Raw genomic sequence first — 23,691 nt, 5'->3', positions numbered from 1 at the left:
ACAGTTGTTTTCTCTTATAACTTGAGAAGTGTGACAGAGTATAGTTAACAACGATTGTGCCTACGTGATCCCAAGAAACCGATGATCGTCATCAACCAATGCTGAGTGCTATCAGGTACACGATCCCATACCAGCGGGAAGACGAAAACCTAAATTGGCTTTCAGATGTGTGATTATGCCCCTGCAGCTTTGTTCAGAGGAATTTAAATAGCTACGTCTCTATTTTCGGTATCAATTCCTAATTTTAAAGAAAAATAATCAGATTGGCAACAATGCTATTTTCACGTGCTGATAAAAAAACAAATATTTGGGTTTGAAACTTCAACAATAATTAACGCGACTTTTGAAAGAAAGGGTTTCGAAAATGTCAAGAATTATAGTCAAACAACTACCGAAGAAGGTAAGTAGTTAAATCGATATGTGACGCGAGAATTGTTTGATTTGGTTGACGATTTTTGCCAGATTGACGAAAATGAATTGAGAAATATATTCAGTGCGACGGGGCACATCACGGATATATCCATGAAGTATACTCCGGAAGGAACGTTCCGTCAATTTTGCTTCATAGGATATCAGGCGGAGGATGAAGCCAAGAAAGCTCTTGAGTTTTTTGATAAAACTTGCATTCACACACGTCGTATTCGGGTTGAATTATGCGGGGATTTGGGAACTGAGAACAAGCCAAGACCATGGAGTAAATACACCAAAGAAAAGCAAAAATTGCTTGATTTGATGAACGAAAAAACTGTGAATTCTAAGGAAAATGTGAACAAAATCTCCAAATTAAAAGAGATAGTAGAAAAATATAAAGACGATGCAGAATTTAAGGAATTTTTACAAGCTCATGACAAACATCGTTTGCTTTGGGCAAATGATGCGAAAATCAAGGAGGACGCGTCTCCATCTAGTAAAAGCGACAATGAAGAGGATGTGGAGGAAAACGCGGACGATAATAATGAGTTGCCAGAAAAGGATGACCATGACATAGCGGACAGAGAAGAAAGATTGGCTACCAAATCAATAAGTGATTTAGAATATATGAAGTCTTTAATAGATAACAAGAATGATTTAAATATCAGTACAACAAAGCAAAGCAAACCTAACTTGGACCTATTTACTATTAAAATTCATAATGTGCCCTATAAGACTAAGCGGCAGGATGTATTAAAATTTTTTAAGCCTCTAAAGCCTTATTCAGTGCGTTTACCTACGAAAATTCACGGATTTTGCTATGTCGGCTTTAAAACTGAGAAAGACATGAAAAGAGCTATGCTAAAGAACAAAAGCTTCATTAAAAGCAAACAAGTGTTCTTTTCGGATTTCACTGAGAAAAACAAAATCACCAAAAATAAGTTAAACAACTTGGAAAGTAGGATGACGGCGGTGCCTTTAAATGCCCATCATTCGAAATGGAAACAGCAAGCAGACAGTTTATGTAATGAAGAGGATATATCAGAATCCGGGAAGATTTTCTTCCGTAATTTAACCTATACAGTAAACGAAGATGAATTACAAAAATTATTCGAACAATTTGGTCCTGTCGCAGAATTGAATTTGCCGATAGACTCTGTCACACGTCAAATTAAAGGTTTCGGCACGGTTACTTACTTGATGCCGGAGCATGCTATTAAAGCGTTCAATCAGCTAGACGGAAGCACTTTTCATGGTCGCCTTTTACATTTAATGCCTGGTAAAAGTAAAACGAAAGAAGCTGATGACGAGAACGACGCTGGGCTAACTTTTAAAGAGAAAAAAGAATTAAAGCTAAAAAAAAGCGCTCAACAAAGTGTTAACTGGAACACATTGTTTCTTGGGTCAAATGCAGTCGCTGAAATTTTAGCACAGAAGTTTGAAACAACCAAAGAGCAAATTTTTGATACAGCCGAGGGCGGTTCAAGTGCAGCAGTGCGATTGGCCTTAGGCGAAACGCAAACAGTCATAGAAATGAAGAAATTTTTGGAGGATAATGGCGTTCAGCTGAATGTTTTTGATGGCCCAGTAATGAAACGTTCGAAAACAACAATTTTAGTTAAAAACCTTCCACACGATGCAAACATAAATGATTTGAAACTCTTATTTGGCACTTATGGGCCCATTAGCAGATTCATCTTACCTCCTACCGGTGTTACAGCTATTGTTGAATATTGTGATGCGGGAGAAGCTCGGCAGGCGTTCAAAAAACTTGCATATAGCAAATTTAAAAGCGTACCGCTTTACTTGGAATGGGCCCCGGAGAATACTCTTTCGGGTGATAATAGAACGAGCACGGTAGACACATTTACCGAAGAGAAAAACACACAGGACAAAAAAAATATTAAACAGACAGAGCAATTGGAATCGCAAGGACATCAATCTTATGAACAAGAGGGAAATAAAGAAAAGTCAGAAGAAGAGTGTGAAGAAAAGGACGATAGTTGCCCCGAGCCGAATACAACACTATTTTTACGCAATATTAACTTTAAAACGAAACAAGAGACAATTTATAATCACTTCAAAGGTTTGGGTGCGATACACACAGTGGAAATTGCTAAACGGCGGGATACGAGCAATCCGCAAGACATATTGTCCTTGGGTTACGGCTTCATACAATTTAAAAAAGCGTCTACCGCGGACAAGGCATTAAAAATAATGCAATTTACCACTATAGATGGCAATCAGGTGGAATTAAAACGCAGTGATCGCACGCTTAAGTAAATTACCCAACCATGAACAATTTAAAGTATAATTTATGAATTTTTGGTTTTTTGCTTTTCAGAGATAGCGAAGATCAAGTCAAAGCACAACGTAAGAAGGTTTCTTTGACAAAACAAACCGGCACCAAAATTCTAGTACGCAACATAGCCTTCCAGGCAAAAATGAAAGAAGTCCAAGATATATTTAAGTATATAAGATAACACTTTATGTTTGTTTTTTAAACATTTACATATATATTAGGTGTTTGCACAACTTTTGATCACTTTTTCACTTGAAAAAGGCATTTATTGTGGAAAATTGGTACAATTTGTATTAACCAAAATAGTTTCCATCCGAAAAACATGACATTATATTGGATTGGCAACTGTCCGCCCACCGAGCTGTTTTCCCACTTCAACTTTGCGGACTCACGTGCCAGCCAAGCCTTGCTGCACTGATCCGAATAAGTGGTAATCAGGAGGCGTCATCCCTGATGAGTACGTCGGATGTAGCAGAACTTTCCATTTGAGCTGGAACAATGTATGGTGGATAACTTTTTCAACAAGTGTCCAAAAAAGGGCATTTAAGTTTAACCCAAAATCGACAATTGGGAGCAGCACCACCATAAGCCTCTGAACATGTTTGGCGGTCTTCGGTAGCAGATTTCTTCAAATCGACAACAAAAGTCATAAATTGGGAAGAAGAATTTTGAGCGGCCCATGATTAGCGTCAACGTACGCTGAATAATTCAAAATTTATTTTATGTAAAAGAAAGTCAAAACCATCGAATTCAACCTTTATGTACAATGGTATTTCCCGCGTCTTTATCATTTTTACCTGTAGAAGCCGCTGACCAAAACTTTTGCAAACATCCAATATACATATATATATATATTTAAATATACAAAATATAATCATTTTTTAGGGCATTCGGGGAGCTGCGTAGTGTACGCTTGCCTCGCAAAATGACACCAGGAGAAGATACCCATCGTGGCTTTGGTTTTGTCGATTTTATTTCCAAAAGTGATGCTAAAAAAGCTTTTGAAGCCCTTAGTCAAAGCACACATTTATACGGAAGACGTCTTGTGCTCGAATGGGCGTCGACATCCGATGAAGATGTCACTGAGCTTCGCAAACGTGCAGCCCAAGAATCGAATGCTCTAGACACATATAAAGTCAAACGTGGAAATCGCGCGGTTTTCGCGATCGATTCAAACTCAACGCAACAAAACGAATAATTTTTGCTTTTATATAGATTTTATTAAATATGTATTTTCGCATATATAGAAATAGCTATTTATGTGTTATTATAGATGTACGTATGTATATGTAATACAAAATACCCTTGTAGTGTATGTATTATGTTGATATAAAAAGAAATTTTTATATATGAGAGAAAGAAATTCAAAGATCTTTTTATTAAATATGTATGCTGCGGCGAATGGTTTGGAAAGTAAATTGGTTGCCGAAACACAATGCACTCTAACAAATGTTTTCCTTCCGATTTATTGGATGTATAATTTTGGAGAGGAATGTGATAGGCAGTGACAGGCTAATTTCAACAGGGATCCAAGTTGGTGCGTATTTTACGATTTCTACAATTGTTTTGACAGAAATGTCTATAGCAAGCAAACATGCAACCTTTAAGCTAGAGAGCAGCAGAGTATGTGATCTGCTTCCTGCTATTTGCCTTTTTTTTGTATTATGAAAAATGGAACCCATTATGTATTTTACCTAGGTTTCTAAACTTTGCTTGTATGTTCGGTAACGTCATCCCGAAATTGCATTTATAGGTAACGTCCTTCTCGTACATTTCATTAAATGAGGCTTCTTTATCACGTCTACTGTAGTTTTTTAAGCCGAAATCTGATTATATCCTAACTCCAGCGTGTCTAGCTCGTCTTCTAATCATCTTTGTCAGTTTTGGAAGTAAACAGAAGCTTGCCAACTTTAATGAATTGAAAGCAGAACCTGATACAGATCCATACGACATTCTGATTGTACCCTCTGAAGAGTAAGTATACATTCCAGTGATTATGCAGTCCTTAAATGCCATACAAAATTATTTGATTGTAGTTAGTTTGTCACTGAGTATAATAAATAAATATAAAAAAAAAATAATAAAAATTTCATAAATGTCAGATAATTTACTTTTTGATATATGTTATTGTCTAATTGTTTTGTGATGCATACTGAGTATAGTGAATCAATAACATAAGCGATTTTGTTCTTCTTTTTTTTTTTCTTTCTTTTTTTTTTTTTGTGACATCTGTCTAAAGATCACGATACAATTGTTTTTCATTATTTAATTGTTTTCTTTTTCATTTATTTTGGCTATAACAACGTATTTCGTTTTTTTTTTTTTTTTTCTTTTCTTTTCTTTTCTTTTCTTTTCTTTTCTTTTTCTTTTCAATTAATCAAATTTATAATGCTAGAAGCAGGAATTTTGTAATTTTGATTTTATAGTTAAAACTGATTGAATAAACAGCAAAGCTTTAGTGCAAGAAATAAATGCCTGCTAAAGGAAGAGAACTATTATTTACAAAAAAGCGTTTCTTTTTGAACGCACACCATACAAAAATAGTATTTATCGTTTCTGTTTTTCTTTTTGTTTTTTTAACTCTGCTTAAAATTACGGCATTAAATGCCTAAATAATCGTGCAAGTTAGTGCTTTTTTTTTTTAATTTATTCTTTAGGCTTTTTAATGCGAGCTTGTAGAAAACAATAGAGGATGCCTGCCTGAGCCATAACATCTACCGTGCTGGATGCCAACAGATCTTTTTGTTTGATTTGTGAAGCGCCTGGACGCAGCAAAGTCGGACCGAAAACCATGGCTAAATTATGTAAAGACATTTTATTGTCCGCCTCTTGATGGTGCACTCTGTGAAAAATTTATAATATTGACGTTATCGGATTATAACAGCCAAAAAGTTCCGAAAATTACCTAATTAAATGATCTAAAATGTGATTGATAGAAGCCTTATTGGCAGTGGGTAAATCTTCAAACACTATTAACAGTTCATTGATACGTTCGGTTTCATTGTTGTTACTGAAACGACTGAACGTTTCAAAAAACTTTGGATATAATACATCGGTGAACAAAGCCTCTGGCAGCTCACGTAAATAAAATTTTAATATACCGGTTACAGAATGTATATCAACATCTTTAAGAAGTTGCTCAGCTTCGTAGGCATCTGAAAGTAAATAAACAGTGCAATATAACGTTTCATATGCAAAACATTTTTAAAGTTTCAATACTTGTTTCGAATGATTTTTTCAGTTTCGCTAAATCCGAAGCGGATCCACTAACTCGATAAATACCAACTTCGGACATACCACGACGTTCTACTTCTCGTATACAGGCACTGATAATGAAAGGAATGTCACGCTTCTCACGCCTTTGAATTAAAAAAAAAAAAAGAAAAAAAAAATGGAAAAACTATTAATTAAAGAAGATTAAGAATAAAAAAATTCGGAAGATGTACTTTAACACTTGCTGCATTTTGGCGCCAAATAAAGCTCCAGGCTTCGAAGTTGGTACACGCCTGAGCGTCACTTCACCAGGTACAAAACGCAACGTGATATTCAGTGTCAGACTGTCGCCTAGTTTAAGCGTACGCACTTGTGGCGTTTCCTGTAGCCAACTCCGACTTAACTAAAACGAGAAGGTATGAAATAAAACCAAAAAAAAATTACGTTTTACTGTTACATTAATTTACGTCTATTGCAAAAATTGTTTTTACCAATTTTTTAAGACATTTTCCTTTTTCCCAAATTCTTTTTAAGTTTTACTTAACTTACTTTTAAAACATGTTTAGCTTTTATTACAGTCCTTTCCTGAAGCTCATATAGGAGTATGCGTACATTTTGACTACCTTCCAATTCAACAACAAAACTTTCATTCCATATTGGATTCGTAGTGCGGCACACCATTTTGGTGGTTGCTTTGCGAAAGTAATGTCCGTAAGAATCGACTTCCAAGCAAATGTACAAATCAGCGGGTTGTTCCAATCCCGTCAGTCCATGTACAGTCATGTGCAAATCGCCGACCAGGAGGCTCTCGTCATTGGTGTTGCGCATCAAATACGAACCCATTTCTGTTTTCATACTTTTTTGCATGGCCACTATGAATTCATGAATTTCCAAAGCATTAATAGCACTAGATATTGGCATATTACAAGTTTGCTGTTAGGATATTAAAAAATGTGGAAATACATTAAACTGTAAATTCAAAACGGATTTTTTTAATTACTTGTAAACTCAGAATGGATTCTATCCATTGCGAACGCTCAAAGTCGGAACTTAAAAAGAATGTTATAGTTTTATTTGTAGATTTATTGCCTATACGGAAAAGAAGATTTGGCGACGCCAACACTAATTGCGATTCCAGATCCGCCAATTTGCGACGATACTTATCGCCGGCTTTCAATCCATTGGCTTTACGGGCCTTCTCATCCCGCTCCTCCATTAACAATTGATCGCGTACTGTGCATGCTTGGGTCTTTAAATGTAATATATTGGCTGGACTAGATTCTTTATGTTCGGCACCCGAATCAGACTCTTCGAAAACGGCAATATCCTTTACCGGTATAAACCATTTGAGATCGTAATCAATGCGATCCCTTCCGGAAGCCTTATACTTGGCACATGCAATTACATCGTTAAACAAAAAAAGATGACGCAATTTTCGATGACCATCAACAAGTTCAACTATGAATGAGTTTTTGACCATGCGTCGCAAGTTTTTATTAGAATCGGATGGCAGTCTCTGGTTTACTACATTGAATTGCTTTAAAAAACTATGTATAGTATCGTGAGCTTGTTTCAGATGATGATGATCAGGATGATTGGATGGCGTGCATCCTAAAAGGTCATTAAACACTAAGGCGTTTATTTGCACTCTAGCGACCGGCTTATGCAGTAAATCTTCGAGAGTGAGCGATTGCTCAGTCTGCAAATTCAAAACGATTGTAGAGACAATCTTTTTGAATTGCGGGTTATTGGCACTACATTTTTTTACAGTTTCGATAGCTTGATTGTAGTTATGCAGAAACGCACTGTACAAATCAAACATTTCGGCCAGACGCATAAATGTTTCGCCTATGAGCACATCGCCACCTTCGTGCGCCACTAAAGACTTTAGATTACTCAGAAAGCCGGTATGAGCCTCGTGCAGTTCATCGATTTTGAAAAATATTGTGTTCTCCTCTTCCTCCTTGATAACAGGCTGAGAAGTACCTAATGTAGCATGAATCGCTTTTTTATACTAAAATAAAAAGCGAATTCGCTTTAGATTATATAAAATCAATATTTTACATATAATGAATTTCTTACTTGTATCATTGTGTTTAAACAGGATACATAAATTGTCTCACTTTGAATCATCGTATTCAAAATTGAACGTATTTTAGCCCCTCGTTGACTGCCCGAAACCTAAAAGTACATACGTATATATATATAAGAGAGTTTCTAAATTAAAACCATAAAAATACAATCTATTAAAATAATCTGCATTATACAAAGCAGTTATGAGTAATATAATATATATGTCAAGTAATAAATTCAATGCAAAAACATTTAGAGTAAAATATATATAAGTGAAAAGCGAAAGTATAAACCATCACCATATTTTAATATTATTTGAATTAATAGAATTTCTTGTTGTGGTTTTTTGTCTGTAAGTACTCACAAGTATTGCGGAAACTAAGTTCTGCGGGTAGTTTTCGAAAATAAAGAAATAAATAAAAGTGAAATAAGTTAAATTTAGTATAAATTTTTGCTAAATAGAACAAATGCTATGAGTTCTAAATAAGTTAATAGGAAAATTGTGTAATAACCAATCGGGCATTTGCCCATGAAGATGGATAGCAACATATCTCAAAATTTAAAGATGGATAATTTACCTTTCTTATTGCGCTTGGAGTTTGAGAGCTATGATCGTCATGTGATATGGTACGCATAATTGGCAATCCAACATCATATTCACCATCACTGTCTACCGAACTTGAACGTGTTTCATTGCTTTGCCTATGATACGCAAACACAACGATTGATTTATTAGCAATTTATAAATGGCAAACACGCCACATCTACACAACTTACTGCAGAAAGTAATCAATGTTTACATAATTCGAACCACGGCCGGGCGATTCTGGATCTGTAAAGCTAGCTTGACTATTCAAATGAGCTTTAGAACTTAAATTGCCCGGAGTTGATAGATCATCGCGACTAGAAGATGAACCAGTATGACCCGGTTTTATGTACACATATTCATCGTCCGCATTGTCCAGAGGTACCGTATCATATAAGTGATCATTTTCACTATCTGCATGTTGTTGCAGTCTGACACTGTCTGAACTTAGGGAAGAAACAGATTCGTAACTTTTTATCTGAAACGGCGATATAGTAAACATAAACCAAAAAAAATTTAAATGTCAAAATATTAATTTTAGCGAGACTACTGCACAATGAATGCTTACAATTTCGGAAATACCCTGCGAAGCTAAAGATTCCTTAGAACCAACATTCTGTCCACTATCGCCCAAGACATCGGCTTCAACAGGCCTTAAGGAATGTCGCGTTTTCTTATCCAAACTACCCGTGGAAGAACTGTCGATTGTACTTAGCTTGACACTCTTAGTCAAACTGCTGGTCGGAGAAGCGCCGGTCATTGAGCTTACACTACTTCTGCCGTGAGTAATAGAACGGTTTGAAATATTGGTTGTTGTGGCAGACGTCATCACTGCAGCAGTTCGATTAAGGCTTGCAGTTGGGCTCTGTGTGTAATTCATTTCAGTTCGTTTTGATTTGTCTAACGTCTCAGCTTTGCTGATCTTCTGACCGAGCTCTTCCAAAAATTCCGTGTTGCTGATGAAACGATTTAACTCTGGTGTAGTTTTACGATTAGTTGAAAAACTTTTACCCTCCAAAGATTCAGATGACTTATGTCGCAATATATCTGAAGGTTTTATATTATAATCTAATGTATTGGAAGGACTTTCTGAAGATGAGTAAGTGGTATCAGCGCTAGCTGTAATGGGTGCATCACATTTTGGGGAACATGACAACGCAGAACCGGGAATGGTGGGAGGTTCAACTCTTCGTATATTCTTCGGTGGTGGTCTAAGCATTGTAAATGATTAAGTTATAAGATAATGTATAAAGAAATTAACATATGTTATTGGATTACAAAATTCTTACCTAGGTGGCATTTTCTTTTTGGTTTCCATTAAGTTTACATGAGAAGAACTTGACATTGCTAGTGATGGTGATAATGGCGGCGGTGCAACTGCTGTGGACTTTTTATCAAAACTGCTGAAGGTTGACGAAGACGAGGCTACCACGGTGTTTCCGCCACTAATATCCGAGTATTCAAAAGCATTTGTCCCGCCATCCTTATCGGTATTTATTTTGCTTTCCTTAACCTCAATAACCGTAACAAAGTGTGAGGTTGAAGATTTAAGAGATTTAGTACTATCATTACCGGTAGTGTCATTCAATTTACGCTCATCGCCACTTCCAATGCATGCTACTAATTCGCTGATACATTGATGCACTGCCTCGGTCTGATCATTTTTAAGTCTATTTATTTCCTTACCTACATCACGCTTTTCTTTATCGCTGATTGCCTCGTCAATGCGTGTTGGACTGTCATTTTTTATATGCTTCGCAGCATTACTTACAATGTTATACTGATCGGGAGTATATTTATTATCGGCATTCAATGACAATCGATTATTCTGTTCTTTATTTTCACTTTTCGACTCTCTCAAGTTCAAGCTGGATTTCTGAAAAACCATAAATACCTGAAATTAATATACAAATCTTCAAGGTTTTTGGGATATTTTAAATAATTAGTTATGAGCAGAGACTATGTTTACATTTCTGGTGTTAACTGAAAGAATTTATGTAAATATGTTTACTTTTCATCGTTTAAAAATAATCCGATAGTTAGTACCGGAAAGGTAATAACATTTAGTTTCGTATTAAACTTTTATGGAAACTAGAAAAATCTAAAAAGTCACGAATCGCCAAGAAGTTTACATTATTTTTCTTTACACAATAATACCGATGCATTCTTTGGATTGCATTGTAACAAGTTATGAAATATGAATTGTTTTCGTAATCGGCGTCGCTGAGCGCAGCTGGGCTAATGTGTGGTGTAAGAAATAAAGGAACTGTCTGCGCAAACCCAATTGTATAAAAGCAAGACAAAACTCCCTACTGCAACTCGATCACTTCACGCAAGAAAAAAATTTTTCAAAATTTAAGGTGGTGCTGCTGCAAATTGCTTGCAAGAACTTGTCTCGACTGCGATCGCGATTGCAAAATATCAGAGCTCTATGCTATAGGATTAAACAGAGGATGTTTACCGTTGAGAAAAATGTCATATACATAGGTTGCCCCAAAAATTTAGGCAAGATTTGCAGTAAATGGAAAAGAGACGTTCTGTTCTCAATTGCATTTTTTTTATTGGATCAGAATGTAAGTAGAATAGGGTTTGCTGGTACATACGCACTCTTTTATCCAAATTTCCCATTGACCATTTAACACAAATGTGGATGAATGTCGTTGATACGGCGTCGAATCTCCTCCTTCAATGCTCGAGTGGTTGTGCGGTCATTGAGACATCCCTTTAAAATCTTATAACCCTATAAAAAGACGTCCAGTGGTATTAAGTCACATGATCTAGACAACCAATTGTAATTATGGAAACGAGAGAGTGCACGAACAGTTATTGGGATTGGCATACGGCATCGTTTAGTTAAAACCAGACGTCGTTCACATCAATGCCTTCGTTTATCGACAATCATATCTGGATTCTCTAAATCTAAAATGCGGCAGTTCTGACAATTAATGAAGCGATCAAGGTGACCATATTTTGCGCGAAATTTGCGGGATGTGGCCACCAATCTTTGACTAATCCCGTTACTCTCTCGTGTAACGCTCCATTTTTATTAACTCCAAACTGTCAATTGTCAAATTGTTTTTATTTTTTGTATTGGCAACGCTTTTCCGCATAAATGGCGGCAAATTCAAATCTTGCGCAAATTTTGGGACACCATTTAAATGTGGTCAATCTTATTTCAAATAATGTGCTTTACTGATAGCCAAAGAAATTCAAAAAAAGACGACGTTATTTTCCCACATACTTAATAATATTTTAACTGTGAGTTAACTGTTTTTTTTTTTTTTTAGAAAATTATGTTTATGTCTTTTATGTCTTTTCTTTTTTTTTTTTCAATTCTATAAAAATATTTTTAAATATCTCTAACGCTGTTAATATAAAAACTTCGCAAGCGCTAGCAACTAATATATTGACGCAATCGAAGGAAAACGGAATTCTGAGAATTTCAATTCGATTCGCAATATATTTGGCTGGCTTAAACTGATGAGATATCTTGAAGCAATTCTAGTAGTTTCTTGGCAAGCTTTTTTTATCTCGCTTACATTTGGAAAATTTGTACAGAGACTTATTTATATATATACATTAGTTATATTTCTTAATGTAACTAATCAGCCAGTGATTGTAGTTTTGGTTTTAAAATTTGCTTTAAAAGATACGAAGATTAATAAGTAAATCATCGCAAGATATGAGTCATTATTTAGATACATCAAGAAATTACTTTAGTAAAGAACTATTGTTTTACCCCGCGCCACAATTTGAATTTTTCTTTTAATGAAGACATAACAGCTTTAAAACAGATGAATCTCCGATTTTCTCACAGTTGCGCGTGTTATCATCGATTGGTTTACTGTTTCATAGTTTCATTATTATTTTTATTTTTTTTTCTCTTTGTTAGTTTATGAATATATATATATATATATATATATATTATGTTCAGGTAAGAAAGCAATGTAAAGCCAATTTTTTTACTGACGATTTGCAGGCCGGTGGTTATGATCACGCCTTTGTTGTCTTTTCTTTGTTTTTTTTTTTTTTTTTTATTTTTTCTTATCTACTTTTTTATGCAAAAAACTCTCTTTTACGTAATTTTGCAAAAACGTAATCTGCTTGTTATTCCTCAATAGGTGTTCTTGTTTTCCTTTAAAACATTCTATCTTCCCAAAGCACAGAGGTTAAATTGACTAGCAAGTAGAGACGCACAACGCAATTTATTCGGTATATTTTTTGAATGCACATCGCACTATTATTCGGTTATAGAAAAAAATTGATTTTTTGTATAAAATTTTTTTAGCTACGAGATAATGTCGAAATTGCTTTAATAAAAACTTTATTAAAGGCTACTGGAGGAAGGCAGAATGAAGAGAACGTGTTGTTGCTGTTTTCAAGTTGTCAAGTTAGTGCGAGCTCACGCACACTTCCCCAAATAAACATAGTATATTCCTCAAGTCAACCCTATTTTTACGAAGGTTATATATGAACATTTCAACTATAATGCATTTGTGTTTGTGTATTTAAAAAAAAAAAAAATGCTGTAATGATAAGATAAAAACTAAATGCTTGCATGTACATCAACGCTATCAAACCACTGGCCCCCGGGCCGGTGCATCCCTACACGCACTCATCACTAAATTGAACAGAAGCGTATAATAAGGAATAGCATATGTACGCACACACACCGTTCATAAATTTTCGAAATTATTTACCAAACATTCACCTTCAGTCGTGGCAAGCTTAGCGAATAATCTTTACAGAATATTGATAGAGAATCTTGCAGCCATACACAGCCTGTTGCCCGCGATGGCCTGAGTATATCGTTTGCACGCCGTATCACGAATTATAAATACTGCGGCCTACTTTTGGCAAATATTTGGTAAAAATTGACGACTTTATATGGTCTCAAGACAACTGAATATACGGCTGAGAGGAGCAGCAGCGTAACTTTGGTGAAAACCCTTTGTATGTACAAATATATATTCACACAGATATATGCTTTAAATTTGTTTTAGATTTGCTCATCACTTTTTATTTAACTAGTAAGTATGTGTATTATGAGCGACTAGAAGGTGGGACAAACCATAATGTACATGCTTATAAACAAGTGAGAGCTGTCTTGGCGATTTGAATAGTCAATTTAATTTATTCGTTTAATATATATTGAACCGCTCGTTTCTTTAGTGGTAAAAAAAAATTTCGAATTTATAAAAAATAAAGCTCCAAATTAGATTTAAACTATAGTGCAAAATAATTAAAAGAGGGGTAAAAAAATGGAATTTAAAGAAAAAAAAAAGATAATATATTTACCGAATTTCTGTCATGCACCCGTTCTCCACTACTATTACTTCCATGCCGTGTATCGCGAGTGTCATCTTCCTTTTCTTGAACAATGCGATTGTTATGGTTGGTAGGAGCTTCGAAAAGAGATGTTGGATTTCCACCAGATTCACGGTATTTTTCGACATCCGATAATAAACGTTCTAAATATTCGACATATAACGTTTCTTGCTCAAGTTCTTTTTTTAATTCGCCAATTTTCAAACGATGGCGTTCAAGGCTGGCACGTACGTCTTGTTCCCATGCATCTGACAGCGAACTTTGAGGAAAGCGCTCCATCCATAAACGTTGAAAATCGTTGAACACACTCATTGCAATTTAGTCCAAATACCAATAATGGAATCAATGGAATCAATTGACATAGGCGACAGTTTATATTTAACTCTTTTGTTATGCTTTACATAGGCATATATATAAAAGCATCTGTTAAGTGTATATATATATGTATATATATGTATATATATATATACATTTATTTCCCTCTCTAAGAACACACTCTTCCCTTTGGATTCACTCTTTTTTCTTTTTAAACTCCATAGTAACCATTGCAATACCACCTTGTCATTATTTGCATATTTCTCTGCCTCAGACCAAGAAATGGTTTGTTTTTTACTTATAACTTCCACATAAAAGTTGCAATTGGGAATACTGTAATTTTTTTAGAATACGCACCTTCATAAACATGCAAACACAAGCAAACGTACCACAAGGTCAACAAACGTTTTACTAGCTTCAATCAAACGAAACTTTCATGTTCACGCAAGGGTTCTCCACGCAATAGAGAACAATTCATTTAATTATATAGAAATTTTATTAAAAATATAAAGGCATTGCAGATTTGGATTCTATTTTCCCGATTATCACTTTTCACGAAATTTCATTTCTATGATTTTCCAATTTGCATAAGGTTCACTTGGCAGGCACACCTTTTTTATAAGTAGAGATTTTCATACTCATTTTTTCATGAAGACCTTATTTATTTCTTTATTAATTTATTTTTCTGTAATAATTCACAAATACGTTAGCAAGGATAAAATATATAAGGATATACTATTTCACACTGCTGCTGTGATATTTTTATATTAAACAATTTTTTACTCTCCTCTTTAATAGCTTTCCAAATTACATATTTCTTATTTTTATTTCATAGCTAAGGTTGCAAAAAAGACGGAGCATATTGACGGTACTATTCTTTAGCGCAAATTACTACTTTTTTTTTAGCACTTTACTTTTAGATCATATTGAGGAACGCTGCTAGGTTGTGCAATTTATATTCTTTCGCTTATACAAACTATCGATATCGCTTATCGCTTCAGTGCTTGATACAGTAGCAAAGAAAAGCATGAAAAACAAAAGTAGTATATAAAGTTAACGAAGAAAAAAGCGGAAGAAGAGAGGTTTTATGCATAGATAGACAAAATATTAAATTCAATAAAGTATTTTTATTTTTACTTCATGTTATAGAAATAAAGTTTACTCGAAATTTTTTTAATGTATTTCAAATAATTAATAAAAATGTAAAAGATAACATTTTGTAAATTTTCAAACGGAATAAATTTGTATATATTGTTTTTTATTAATCATATTAAAGAATAAAATCTTCAGTTAATGTAAATTAGTAAATATATATATACATAAACATATATATATATATATACATACATATTTATTTGGAAAAATTGTTTTACTTATTAATAAAAGTATATATAAAATATACAGTGTTTTTGTTCATCAAAAAATATCGACGTCATTAACGTCGTCAATCGTTTAAAATTGGCCTAACTCGTTATATTGTTATTAAAGGCAAAATCTATACGAAAGGTAAGATTGTGTAGAATTTTTTGTAGCGAGGGATTGTACAAAATAATACATAAAAAATATTTGCAAAAAAATTGCAATTTTTTACCCGCCCTGTTCTTTCTGCTTTTAATGAATGATTTTATATGATTTGTTCCTTTTTTTTCTATAATATTAAAAAATTTGTACCTAAACATTTATTTATGAAATTTTTCTCTTGTATTTAGCTACTGTCGCTTTTAATAAACTTATTAAATCTATATGCTTGAGTATATATAAAATTAATTTTTTTTCAATTGTATATTTTTAATTTAGTTAAGTCAGAATTTTCTTAGCCAGCGTAAGTGAACTTTACGCACGTTATGCACGTTTCCGACATTCGTAATATGTACGTCGCATCACCTTTGAACGACTGTTGGATGCCCTCTTCATGATTAATTAAAGCGCTTAACAAACTTGTGCGTAATCACACGTAAACAGCGTCTAATTAAAAAGGATCAAAGCTGTACAATCTAGGCACTGATTATGCACCCTTTTTAGTTTAATTAGCCTTCATTCTGACAGTGTACCTTGACAATCATTTCGTTAAGGATTATATATAGGTTCCGCCATCTGAAATTTATTTCGGGAAAATAATCGTAAATAAAGGGGCAATGTTTGTTTGTTCACAATTATACAATGAATAACAAAATCATAGAAATTTAAATGAAGACAACATTATGCAAAATTGTCGATGAAATAAAATGAAAGGCAATTCGAAGTAATCTTAAAAGAAAAAAAATTTTAAATTGCAACTAAAGCGTTGTATTGTTTGCCGGACCGGCGCGAATCATATGGCATGGAATTACCTGAAATTCCAATAAGTTTTCAGCATTTGAGATTGGTTGTTGTGTCATATTGACTATAAATATATAATATTTTTGACTTTTTTGTCAGCTAGTACCGCAAGAAAAGTCGTCCGCAAGTGAAACTCAACCGTGAGTATAATTGTAATCTAAAATTGTTGATTTATTTTACCATTGATTTTCTATATGTTTAGAAACCTTCGTATGACGTTCTAAGCAAGAAATGAAAGTAAGTGCATGAATTTATTTTCATTTTTTACATCAATGATCATAAAAATAATTATTCTTTGGCAGGTATTCATCCCATGATGAAATCTCAAAAAAAAGTTTCGGAAAAGCCCTGAGCTTTGATATCTTGGATGGGCTTAGAGAGTAAATTGAGAGGGGTTTTCAGCGAAGATTAAGTTTATACACAATTTTTATTTTTCATTTTTCTATGTTTATTGGTTATTTCCATTGCGAAATTGTACGTTAAATTGTATCTTCTTATTTTATATATTTATAGATTCACATATGGATTTACCCATAAAGAACATACAGTTTTTTAAACTGAAACTTTTTATTCAGCTTTTGGAAATCAAAATAAAATCAAATTTTTTAATTTTCACACAAGCGGATTTATTCCTTATATCTTTTATTTTATTACAATTCAATTAGAAAGTGTTAATTAGACACTTGAACTAAAAGGCAAAAAAAGGAAACAATTAATTTACTTAGCTTTCGCAAATTTAAAAATTTCGTTTTGGTTCAGCTGTGTGTAATTAAGCAAGCTGTAAACAACCAATACTACTGCAAAACGAGAGCAATTTTGCTTACCTTGTTTTGATAATTTTGGGAGAGCGTTTGCCGCACCTCTTGTGCATTGCCTTATAGCTAAAAAAGTTGAAACTCGAAAATGAAACCTAGTTAACGTCACATATGCGTCGAGGCCTCGTTGTGTGACACCCCTTGACTGAAAACAAATTCCTGGGGGTGAAATTAACTTATAAATTTATATTATTTACTTGATATTATTTATATACATATATTTATATATATGCAATTAACAAACCTACGAAATTGATAAAATACCCCTTACGAGACTGATACTATAAAGCTTCGCTTATAACCCCATCTTTCCCTCCCCATGAAATTTAAGTTATATGCGCCATATACATATCACGTATACAGTTATAAAATTTATACAATTTACAAAGTAAATATTTCCTGTGGAAACATAAGCGAAGTTTAAGATACGGTAATGAACACAATAGTAGCTAGAATACAAACACACTTTTAAACTCGTTAAGAACAAAATTCTATTTCTGAGAGTAAAATTTACTTTGATGTACAAAAGGATGCCCTCAAAAAATGCAGAGATTAGAAATTCCCTTCCAAGCGTGAAATTTACTTTGCTGTAAAAAATAGAATAGAACGTACAGGACAAATGTAAACAAAAATTTGGATTTTGCAATAACAAACACACACGGTACTAGCATTACAAAAAGCATTACAAAAATATAAAAAATTTGAACAAAAATCTAAGTTCTCTAAGTTTATTGAGGCAACCCCTAAATTATTCCCCAATGGCATGAATGACATGTTCAATGAACACACCTGCTATAAAAATAAAAAGAAGCAGGGTCAAAACGAATATATCCATAATAATTTTTGATTTGCTCTGTCTTTACATATTATAATATGAGAGATGTCGGCTACTTAATGACTAAAGCGAGATACTTAATATCTAATGAATATTTGCGCGTGATATATAAATTCGCCCTTTACTTTTGGCAACAACCGTTCAATCATTCCTTAAAAAAAAATTCTGTGTCATTTTACCCATTCCTCTACATTCCGTTTGTTTTTACTTTTATTTTCTATTGCTTAATTTCTACTGATAACTGAGATTAACTTTATAAAATAATATTTTTTTTGCAATATTTAAATCGATTCAATTTAAAGTCAAGCTTAAGTTTACAACGTTCCTCCACAATATTCTGCGGAATTGCTGTAAAATATTCGAGCAAAATGTAAATGCAAAACGGACACCGTACCAATCTAATCAGGAAAAGAAAGCCAAGCTCTTGAAGTTGATAATATATGTCTAAGCTAATGAATTAATTGTTTAAATTCATATTCGCTGCAAAGAAGATTTGCAGAATGATGAATGTAACAGCCCAACGAGTGAAAGAATTGGACAATGCCGAGGAAGATAAGGAATTTATTAACATCGATAATGATAACGACGAAATTACAGAAACCGATGAGTCTCTTTTAGCGGTATTGGATTTTATAAAAACTGAATCTGAACTTCAAGCTCATGATGTGATGACAGCCAAAAAAACAAATCCGACAAATCCATACGTTGAAGAAAATGTAAGTGTACCCAAGAGGATAAGGACATAGTCGAACTCAAGTCGGTCTTTTTCGCTTTCCAAGCAAACAGAATTTACAAAATTGAAAGGGTATTAGTGCTCATGTGTGAAAATTGCTAAATTTATAGTTATATAAATAACCGTAAACGTGATTAATTATAAACATCAGCGTAAACACAGTAGTACTACTGTACTTATTTTTTTTGGAAACCATTGCAATGGTGTATTTTTCTTGCGCCAATAAATAAGTGAAAATGTAAGCCCTTCCCATTTGCCTGGGAAACTGACAAGAAGTGAATAAACATACGCATACAAAATTTTGCCCATATTGAGTGTATTCTTTATTCCGTATCAAAATGTGTGCGCATATATGCGTTTGTTTTTCAGTTCGCACATGCGTTGCATATCGGAAAATCGGGTATAAGATTCTTGCTGATAAATGCGGAAGTTATGCATCGATATCCGGACAGCCGTATTAAAATGGACAGAATGAAGCAACGCTTTTTTAAAAAACATCCAAAAATTATATATATATGCAAGACACATTAGGGAAAATGTACGAGTCTCAAATTATCTGCGAGATTTTTCTAAATATAGATTTCCAGTACTCTCGCCACTTTTTTCGGTTTCACACTGGTGGCGTTATAATTGTTTGTTTCAAGACACTCGATAAAGAATATCGATATCGAGATAATAAAGAAATTTAACTTTCGTTAAAAACTAATACAGAATTATGTACATATCGAATTTTTGAACGCAGCAAAAGAAAAGATTCCGTTCATAGGTTATGCATATTCATTTTATTTCTTTTCTTTAATGATCTTTTCCTTCCTTCTCACTATATTTATACCCACTATACTCACCGGAGAACGCAGGGGATATTTATTTTGTCAGAATGTTTGCCACGCCCAAAAGTATACTGAACGTGCACGTACGTTCTCTTAGTACTGCTGTAATACCTGTACCATGCCTATCCGATATTACAGTGTCTCAAACTTCAATGTTTTTTTCATATTGACGGGGTTTCAGGACAACGGTGACGAGTGTAAAAGATTCGGTCACGACAGAATATAATTTTCACAAGCGTTAACATTCAAATTTTACTATTGCTTTCATTTATTCCCCGAGCCTAGCTTACCTAGGCGTGGGAAATTGGTTGAAGGTATGAAATATCTTACAAGCTTACTTACACTCATTGATTTAATGTTCTATACAAGGAGTCATTCAAAGTTTGCGTGCTATGATTCATAGCAGGGGCGGACATGGTGTTCTCGCTGCTCCTATCGTAGAAGTGGGTGTTTTTAAGGGATTAATGCGAGTTGGTTTCAATTAAGTTTATGTAAGAATGAGTGTCTGCAAATTTTATGATTTGTCTTTAGCACGCTTGTAGATATCCTTCGAGCACTCCATAAGAGTGTACTGTTTAGTCTTTTATGCACGAGAACTAAAACGGGAGATTGTGCTATGTAGAAAATGAAGAGCGGGAAGCAAAGACAAGATTTCTGTAGAGATAAAAATTATTATTAAAATAGAAATTTGCATTGTTTTCAGTTTCAAAAACTATTGCGTGCAGAAATTGAAAACAATTTGGCTATGCAGAAGAGAGAAGTATCGGATGCCGTTGAATCATCGGAGGATTTAAAGCAAAACATGTGTTTAGAAGATCATAATTACGCATTTGCACCAAAAAACTTCAAACATCCGGTATCAGCGAACGCTTTTCTCAAACTAGCACACGTGGAAAAGGGGTTGGCAAACCCACAACACGAAGGAAGTCTGAAAGTTGAAGTTGAAAATGTTTACAATCATCTGAAAACACAATTGAAAGATGAATCATTCTCGAATGCGTGTAGTCCGAAACGAATTGACAATTATAAAAAACCATTAAAGCGCACCATTAGTCCGGAAATCGCAAACAAGCAATGCAATGAGAATACCATCGATTCTAAGGGTCTCTTGAAAATTAGAAAACCGGACTCAATAAATGTACTGTTTAAAGAAACTGATCGCTTTGAAGGTAACGCAGATAACTACACGAAAGACGACGAGGGCCAATTAACGCAATTAAAAACAAAGTTGGAAACCGGTAGGGCAAGAGGAGAACAACAACAAGCAAATATTAATTTAATTAATTTTGAATATGCGAAAAACACCATCGACACTTTACAGTCCACGAATTCGGAAATTCAATCCTTAAAATGTCAAACGGCTCAGTTCGAAAGAATACAGAAACAGCGGCGATCGTCGACGAAAGGAAAAAGCCAAAATAGGGGTCATTTCATCTCACCATTGAACAGTAATCAAAGTGCTAAGACTTCAAGGTGTTCAGAGTCGTCCAAAATTACCGAACGGCAATTACAAAGCGACAAAGGTAAAAGCGTTTCGCAATCAAAAATAGAAACGCAGAAACGTCTGAATTCTCTAAAAGCTCGGGCAAACCTAAACGAACAACTCAGCAGTAGCGTATATAAGGGAAGCACTAATCGTTCAGCAAATATTACATTTAAACCGACGACTTGTTCAAATTTGCGATCTAATTTGATTACATTTTCCACTAAATCCCTGTCAAAGACTAATTTGAACTCACCCACTTGTTGCTTAAGTCAAGTTAAACCATTGGATTCGGCCAATGTCTTTCGTCCCAATAAATCAAACGAGGAAAGATTAGCAGCTACTAATAACCTAACTAATGTCAACAAGTCTGAGGGGAATTTTAGCTTTAACGATGGCCATAAAGCTAAAATTTACCAAAAGCCTCCACCAGATTTACTAATGAAGACAATCACAGCTTTGACAAAGAATTCGTGCTATAAAAAAATGCGGCCAACACTTGTCGAAAGTAGTGTAGAGAAAAACAGAAATGAATCGCTTCAAGTAATAAATGCCAGCAATCCTATAAGTTCGAGTAATTTTCAATTTGCCAGCCAGCGAGAAAATGTCTCATTAAATAGCTCAGAGATTGCATCGTTAGAATCGAATTGGAATTCGAATGCGAATTCGAATTCGAAGGAGATAGCGTCGCAGTTAATAAGTTCAGCGAAACTGTTTGCTCAGAGCAGTAAGAAGAAGAAGCAAGTAAAGAAAAAATCAAATTTTACAGAGATTATTGAATACGCCATAAGGAATAAATTGGTGGACTATAAGAATGTGACGTCCATACAAAATAATGAAGATTTCGATGTCATCATTAATTTATATAATAGTCAACGAGAAGGCGGGATCAAGTATGCAAACAATAAAAGAGCGCGTAAGCGGATTTCGGCGCGCGTTCGTTATGTAAGTTGTAGTATAAATAAGAAGGAAAAAAAATACAATATTGAAATGATTTCATTATAGAAACTTAAGCTGAAGGATCCTATGTTTCGAAATATTGATGCCAACGAATCAATAAATGATAATGAAAATACGCCAACGTCGTCTAGTAAAATGGATGACATAGCGAAAACGCCCGATGAAACATCGGAGTCCGTGAAGCCTCAAAGTCCATTTGACAAACCGCCGCTAAAAAACGCTTTATATTTTGCTTTGCATAGTGGATTAATTACATCGGACGAATTCAACAAATGTCAAAGCGCGCAAGAGAATCTACAGGCAGTGCTTTCAGTATTAAATGAGAAAATGAAAAATAATTTGGAAATTTATCAGAAAACTTTAAAAATGAGGAAAATGATAGTTAACGGCTTAGCAAAAGTAAGTAAAATTCATTTTATTCGTATTTCGTACATATATAGATAGAATTGAACCTTGTTTTTCGCTTTCAAATTAACGGACACACAAACGTTAATTTTTTATAGCAAATTATTAACATATATTTTTAATTTTATTTAAAAAAAGACAAAAGAGAAAGCGTTAGTAGTAGAGATAAGAATATAAGAAGAAACACACGCTTTCTAATTAAAAAACTGAAGGAAAAGAGAAAAAAGAAGAAAAACTTGGTAAATTCAAAAGTTCGAAGAATCGAAGTCCCATCTACCTGATGAATTTTAGTAAAATGTTGATTAATATATATTATATATATAGTTTTGTGTGTGGACAGATAAGAGGTCCGCCAGTAGCCATCGGCGTTAGAAATGCAAATGAATAATAGTTCTATATATTTTCGTTGAAATTGTAACAATGTCGTTGTAGTCTTTTTTCGCATAAATGATAATAATCTATATAAATTTTACTAGTATTGCAGCAAGAACGAACAAGACAGTTCGCGCAGTGTCAACAATAAATTGGAGCTCGCAGCATTTCGTTTAAATCACTTGAACAGCAAACCCAAAACAAATATCTTATCAAACAATTCTCCCTCGTTCAACTCCCCTACCTCTTCAATGGACCATACAAATGAACAAACGCGAGACTCGCTATTGAGTGAAGAAGAAATACCGTATTTTATTATGCCAATACCCAATTACGGGCAAACTGATTGCAGTGCTGTGGCGGAAATATAATTTCCATTATATATTAAGCTTTATAATCCTTTGAGAAGCATTGTATATATGTTTCATTTAGTTTTTCTCCTTATCATAGATTGGTTTACTTTGATGTTAGAAAATAAAAACATGTTTAAATATTAAAGTATTGGATCTCTTCCAAGCGAAATTTCAAACACATGTTTGTAGCTTCTAAGGGAAAATTTCAATAAATTTCTATATTATATCTACAAGAAGAACAGTAAGAAAGACGTCTCAAAGGATCGAAAATGCGTTGGAAGAGGATGGGAGAAATGAATGCGCTTATTGCCAGTGGATATTCCAATATTGTAAGGCAATAAGGCAATGAGCAATGAGC

At 34.0% G+C, this 23,691-nt stretch overlaps 3 protein-coding genes across 6 annotated transcripts; 2 read left to right on the top strand and 1 right to left on the bottom strand.

Moving 5' to 3' along the window:
• The first annotated feature begins 230 nt into the window (after nucleotides 1-230).
• Nucleotides 231-4,637, top strand: LOC119631315 (probable RNA-binding protein 19). The gene is made up of 4 exons (XM_038023409.1): nucleotides 231-400; nucleotides 463-2,690; nucleotides 2,756-2,881; nucleotides 3,599-4,637. The coding sequence occupies exons 1-4, from the start codon at nucleotides 365-367 to the stop codon at nucleotides 3,909-3,911; spliced, it is 2,703 nt and encodes a 900-aa protein (XP_037879337.1). The 5' UTR covers nucleotides 231-364; the 3' UTR covers nucleotides 3,912-4,637.
• Nucleotides 4,638-5,065: 428 nt separating this feature from the next.
• LOC119631299 (active breakpoint cluster region-related protein) lies at nucleotides 5,066-14,995 on the bottom strand. Of its 3 annotated transcripts, none has more exons than XM_038023379.1 (13): nucleotides 13,884-14,995; nucleotides 9,875-10,461; nucleotides 9,154-9,796; nucleotides 8,777-9,063; nucleotides 8,578-8,701; nucleotides 8,364-8,384; nucleotides 8,009-8,107; nucleotides 6,927-7,940; nucleotides 6,476-6,859; nucleotides 6,160-6,329; nucleotides 5,933-6,072; nucleotides 5,619-5,868; nucleotides 5,066-5,555 (listed from the first exon to the last, which is right to left on the bottom strand). In XM_038023379.1, the coding sequence occupies exons 1-13, from the start codon at nucleotides 14,223-14,225 to the stop codon at nucleotides 5,360-5,362; spliced, it is 4,257 nt and encodes a 1,418-aa protein (XP_037879307.1). In that variant the 5' UTR covers nucleotides 14,226-14,995; the 3' UTR covers nucleotides 5,066-5,359. The 3 variants fall into 3 exon arrangements, with proteins under 3 accessions (XP_037879307.1, XP_037879323.1, XP_037879315.1); XM_038023395.1 differs by lacking the exon at nucleotides 13,884-14,995 and adding an exon at nucleotides 12,325-13,768; XM_038023387.1 differs by lacking the exon at nucleotides 8,364-8,384.
• A 692-nt stretch (nucleotides 14,996-15,687) lies between these two features.
• On the top strand, nucleotides 15,688-23,434 carry LOC119642649. Of its 2 annotated transcripts, XM_038041880.1 has the most exons (5): nucleotides 15,688-15,734; nucleotides 18,500-18,913; nucleotides 20,464-22,188; nucleotides 22,249-22,602; nucleotides 23,085-23,434. In XM_038041880.1, exons 2-5 carry the CDS (start codon nucleotides 18,698-18,700, stop codon nucleotides 23,349-23,351), a joined length of 2,562 nt encoding a protein of 853 aa, XP_037897808.1. In that variant the 5' UTR covers nucleotides 15,688-15,734; nucleotides 18,500-18,697; the 3' UTR covers nucleotides 23,352-23,434. The 2 variants fall into 2 exon arrangements, with proteins under 2 accessions (XP_037897808.1, XP_037897800.1); XM_038041872.1 differs by lacking the exon at nucleotides 15,688-15,734 and having other exon boundaries at nucleotides 18,388-18,913.
• Nucleotides 23,435-23,691: the final 257 nt, after the last annotated feature.

The sequence above is a fragment of the Glossina fuscipes genome, unplaced genomic scaffold (genome assembly GCF_014805625.2).
Source record: "Glossina fuscipes isolate IAEA_lab_2018 unplaced genomic scaffold, Yale_Gfus_2 0, whole genome shotgun sequence".
Taxonomy (NCBI): domain Eukaryota; kingdom Metazoa; phylum Arthropoda; class Insecta; order Diptera; family Glossinidae; genus Glossina; species Glossina fuscipes.
The sequence above is the reverse complement of the archived record's forward strand: the minus strand, read 5'-3'. Positions and strand labels throughout refer to the sequence as shown.

Excerpts from the sequence above, each read along its gene's own strand:
- LOC119631315 (XM_038023409.1), top strand. The coding sequence starts at position 365 with ATGTCAAGAATTATAGTCAAACAACTACCGAAGAAG. Across the intron at positions 401-462 it reads TCAAACAACTACCGAAGAAG|ATTGACGAAAATGAATTGAG; the intron begins GTAAGTAGTTAA and ends GATTTTTGCCAG. Across the intron at positions 2,882-3,598 it reads GAAGTCCAAGATATATTTAA|GGCATTCGGGGAGCTGCGTA; the intron begins GTATATAAGATA and ends ATCATTTTTTAG.
- LOC119631299 (XM_038023379.1), bottom strand. The coding sequence starts at position 14,225 with ATGAGTGTGTTCAACGATTTTCAACGTTTATGGATGGAGCGCTTTCCT. Across the intron at positions 10,462-13,883 it reads GGGTGCATGACAGAAATTCG|AAATCCAGCTTGAACTTGAG; the intron begins GTAAATATATTA and ends ATGGTTTTTCAG. Across the intron at positions 9,797-9,874 it reads AAAAAGAAAATGCCACCTAG|ACCACCACCGAAGAATATAC; the intron begins GTAAGAATTTTG and ends TACAATGCTTAG.
- LOC119642649 (XM_038041880.1), top strand. The coding sequence starts at position 18,698 with ATGATGAATGTAACAGCCCAACGAGTGAAAGAATTGGACAATGCCGAG. Across the intron at positions 18,914-20,463 it reads ATCCATACGTTGAAGAAAAT|TTTCAAAAACTATTGCGTGC; the intron begins GTAAGTGTACCC and ends CATTGTTTTCAG. Across the intron at positions 22,189-22,248 it reads TTTCGGCGCGCGTTCGTTAT|AAACTTAAGCTGAAGGATCC; the intron begins GTAAGTTGTAGT and ends ATTTCATTATAG.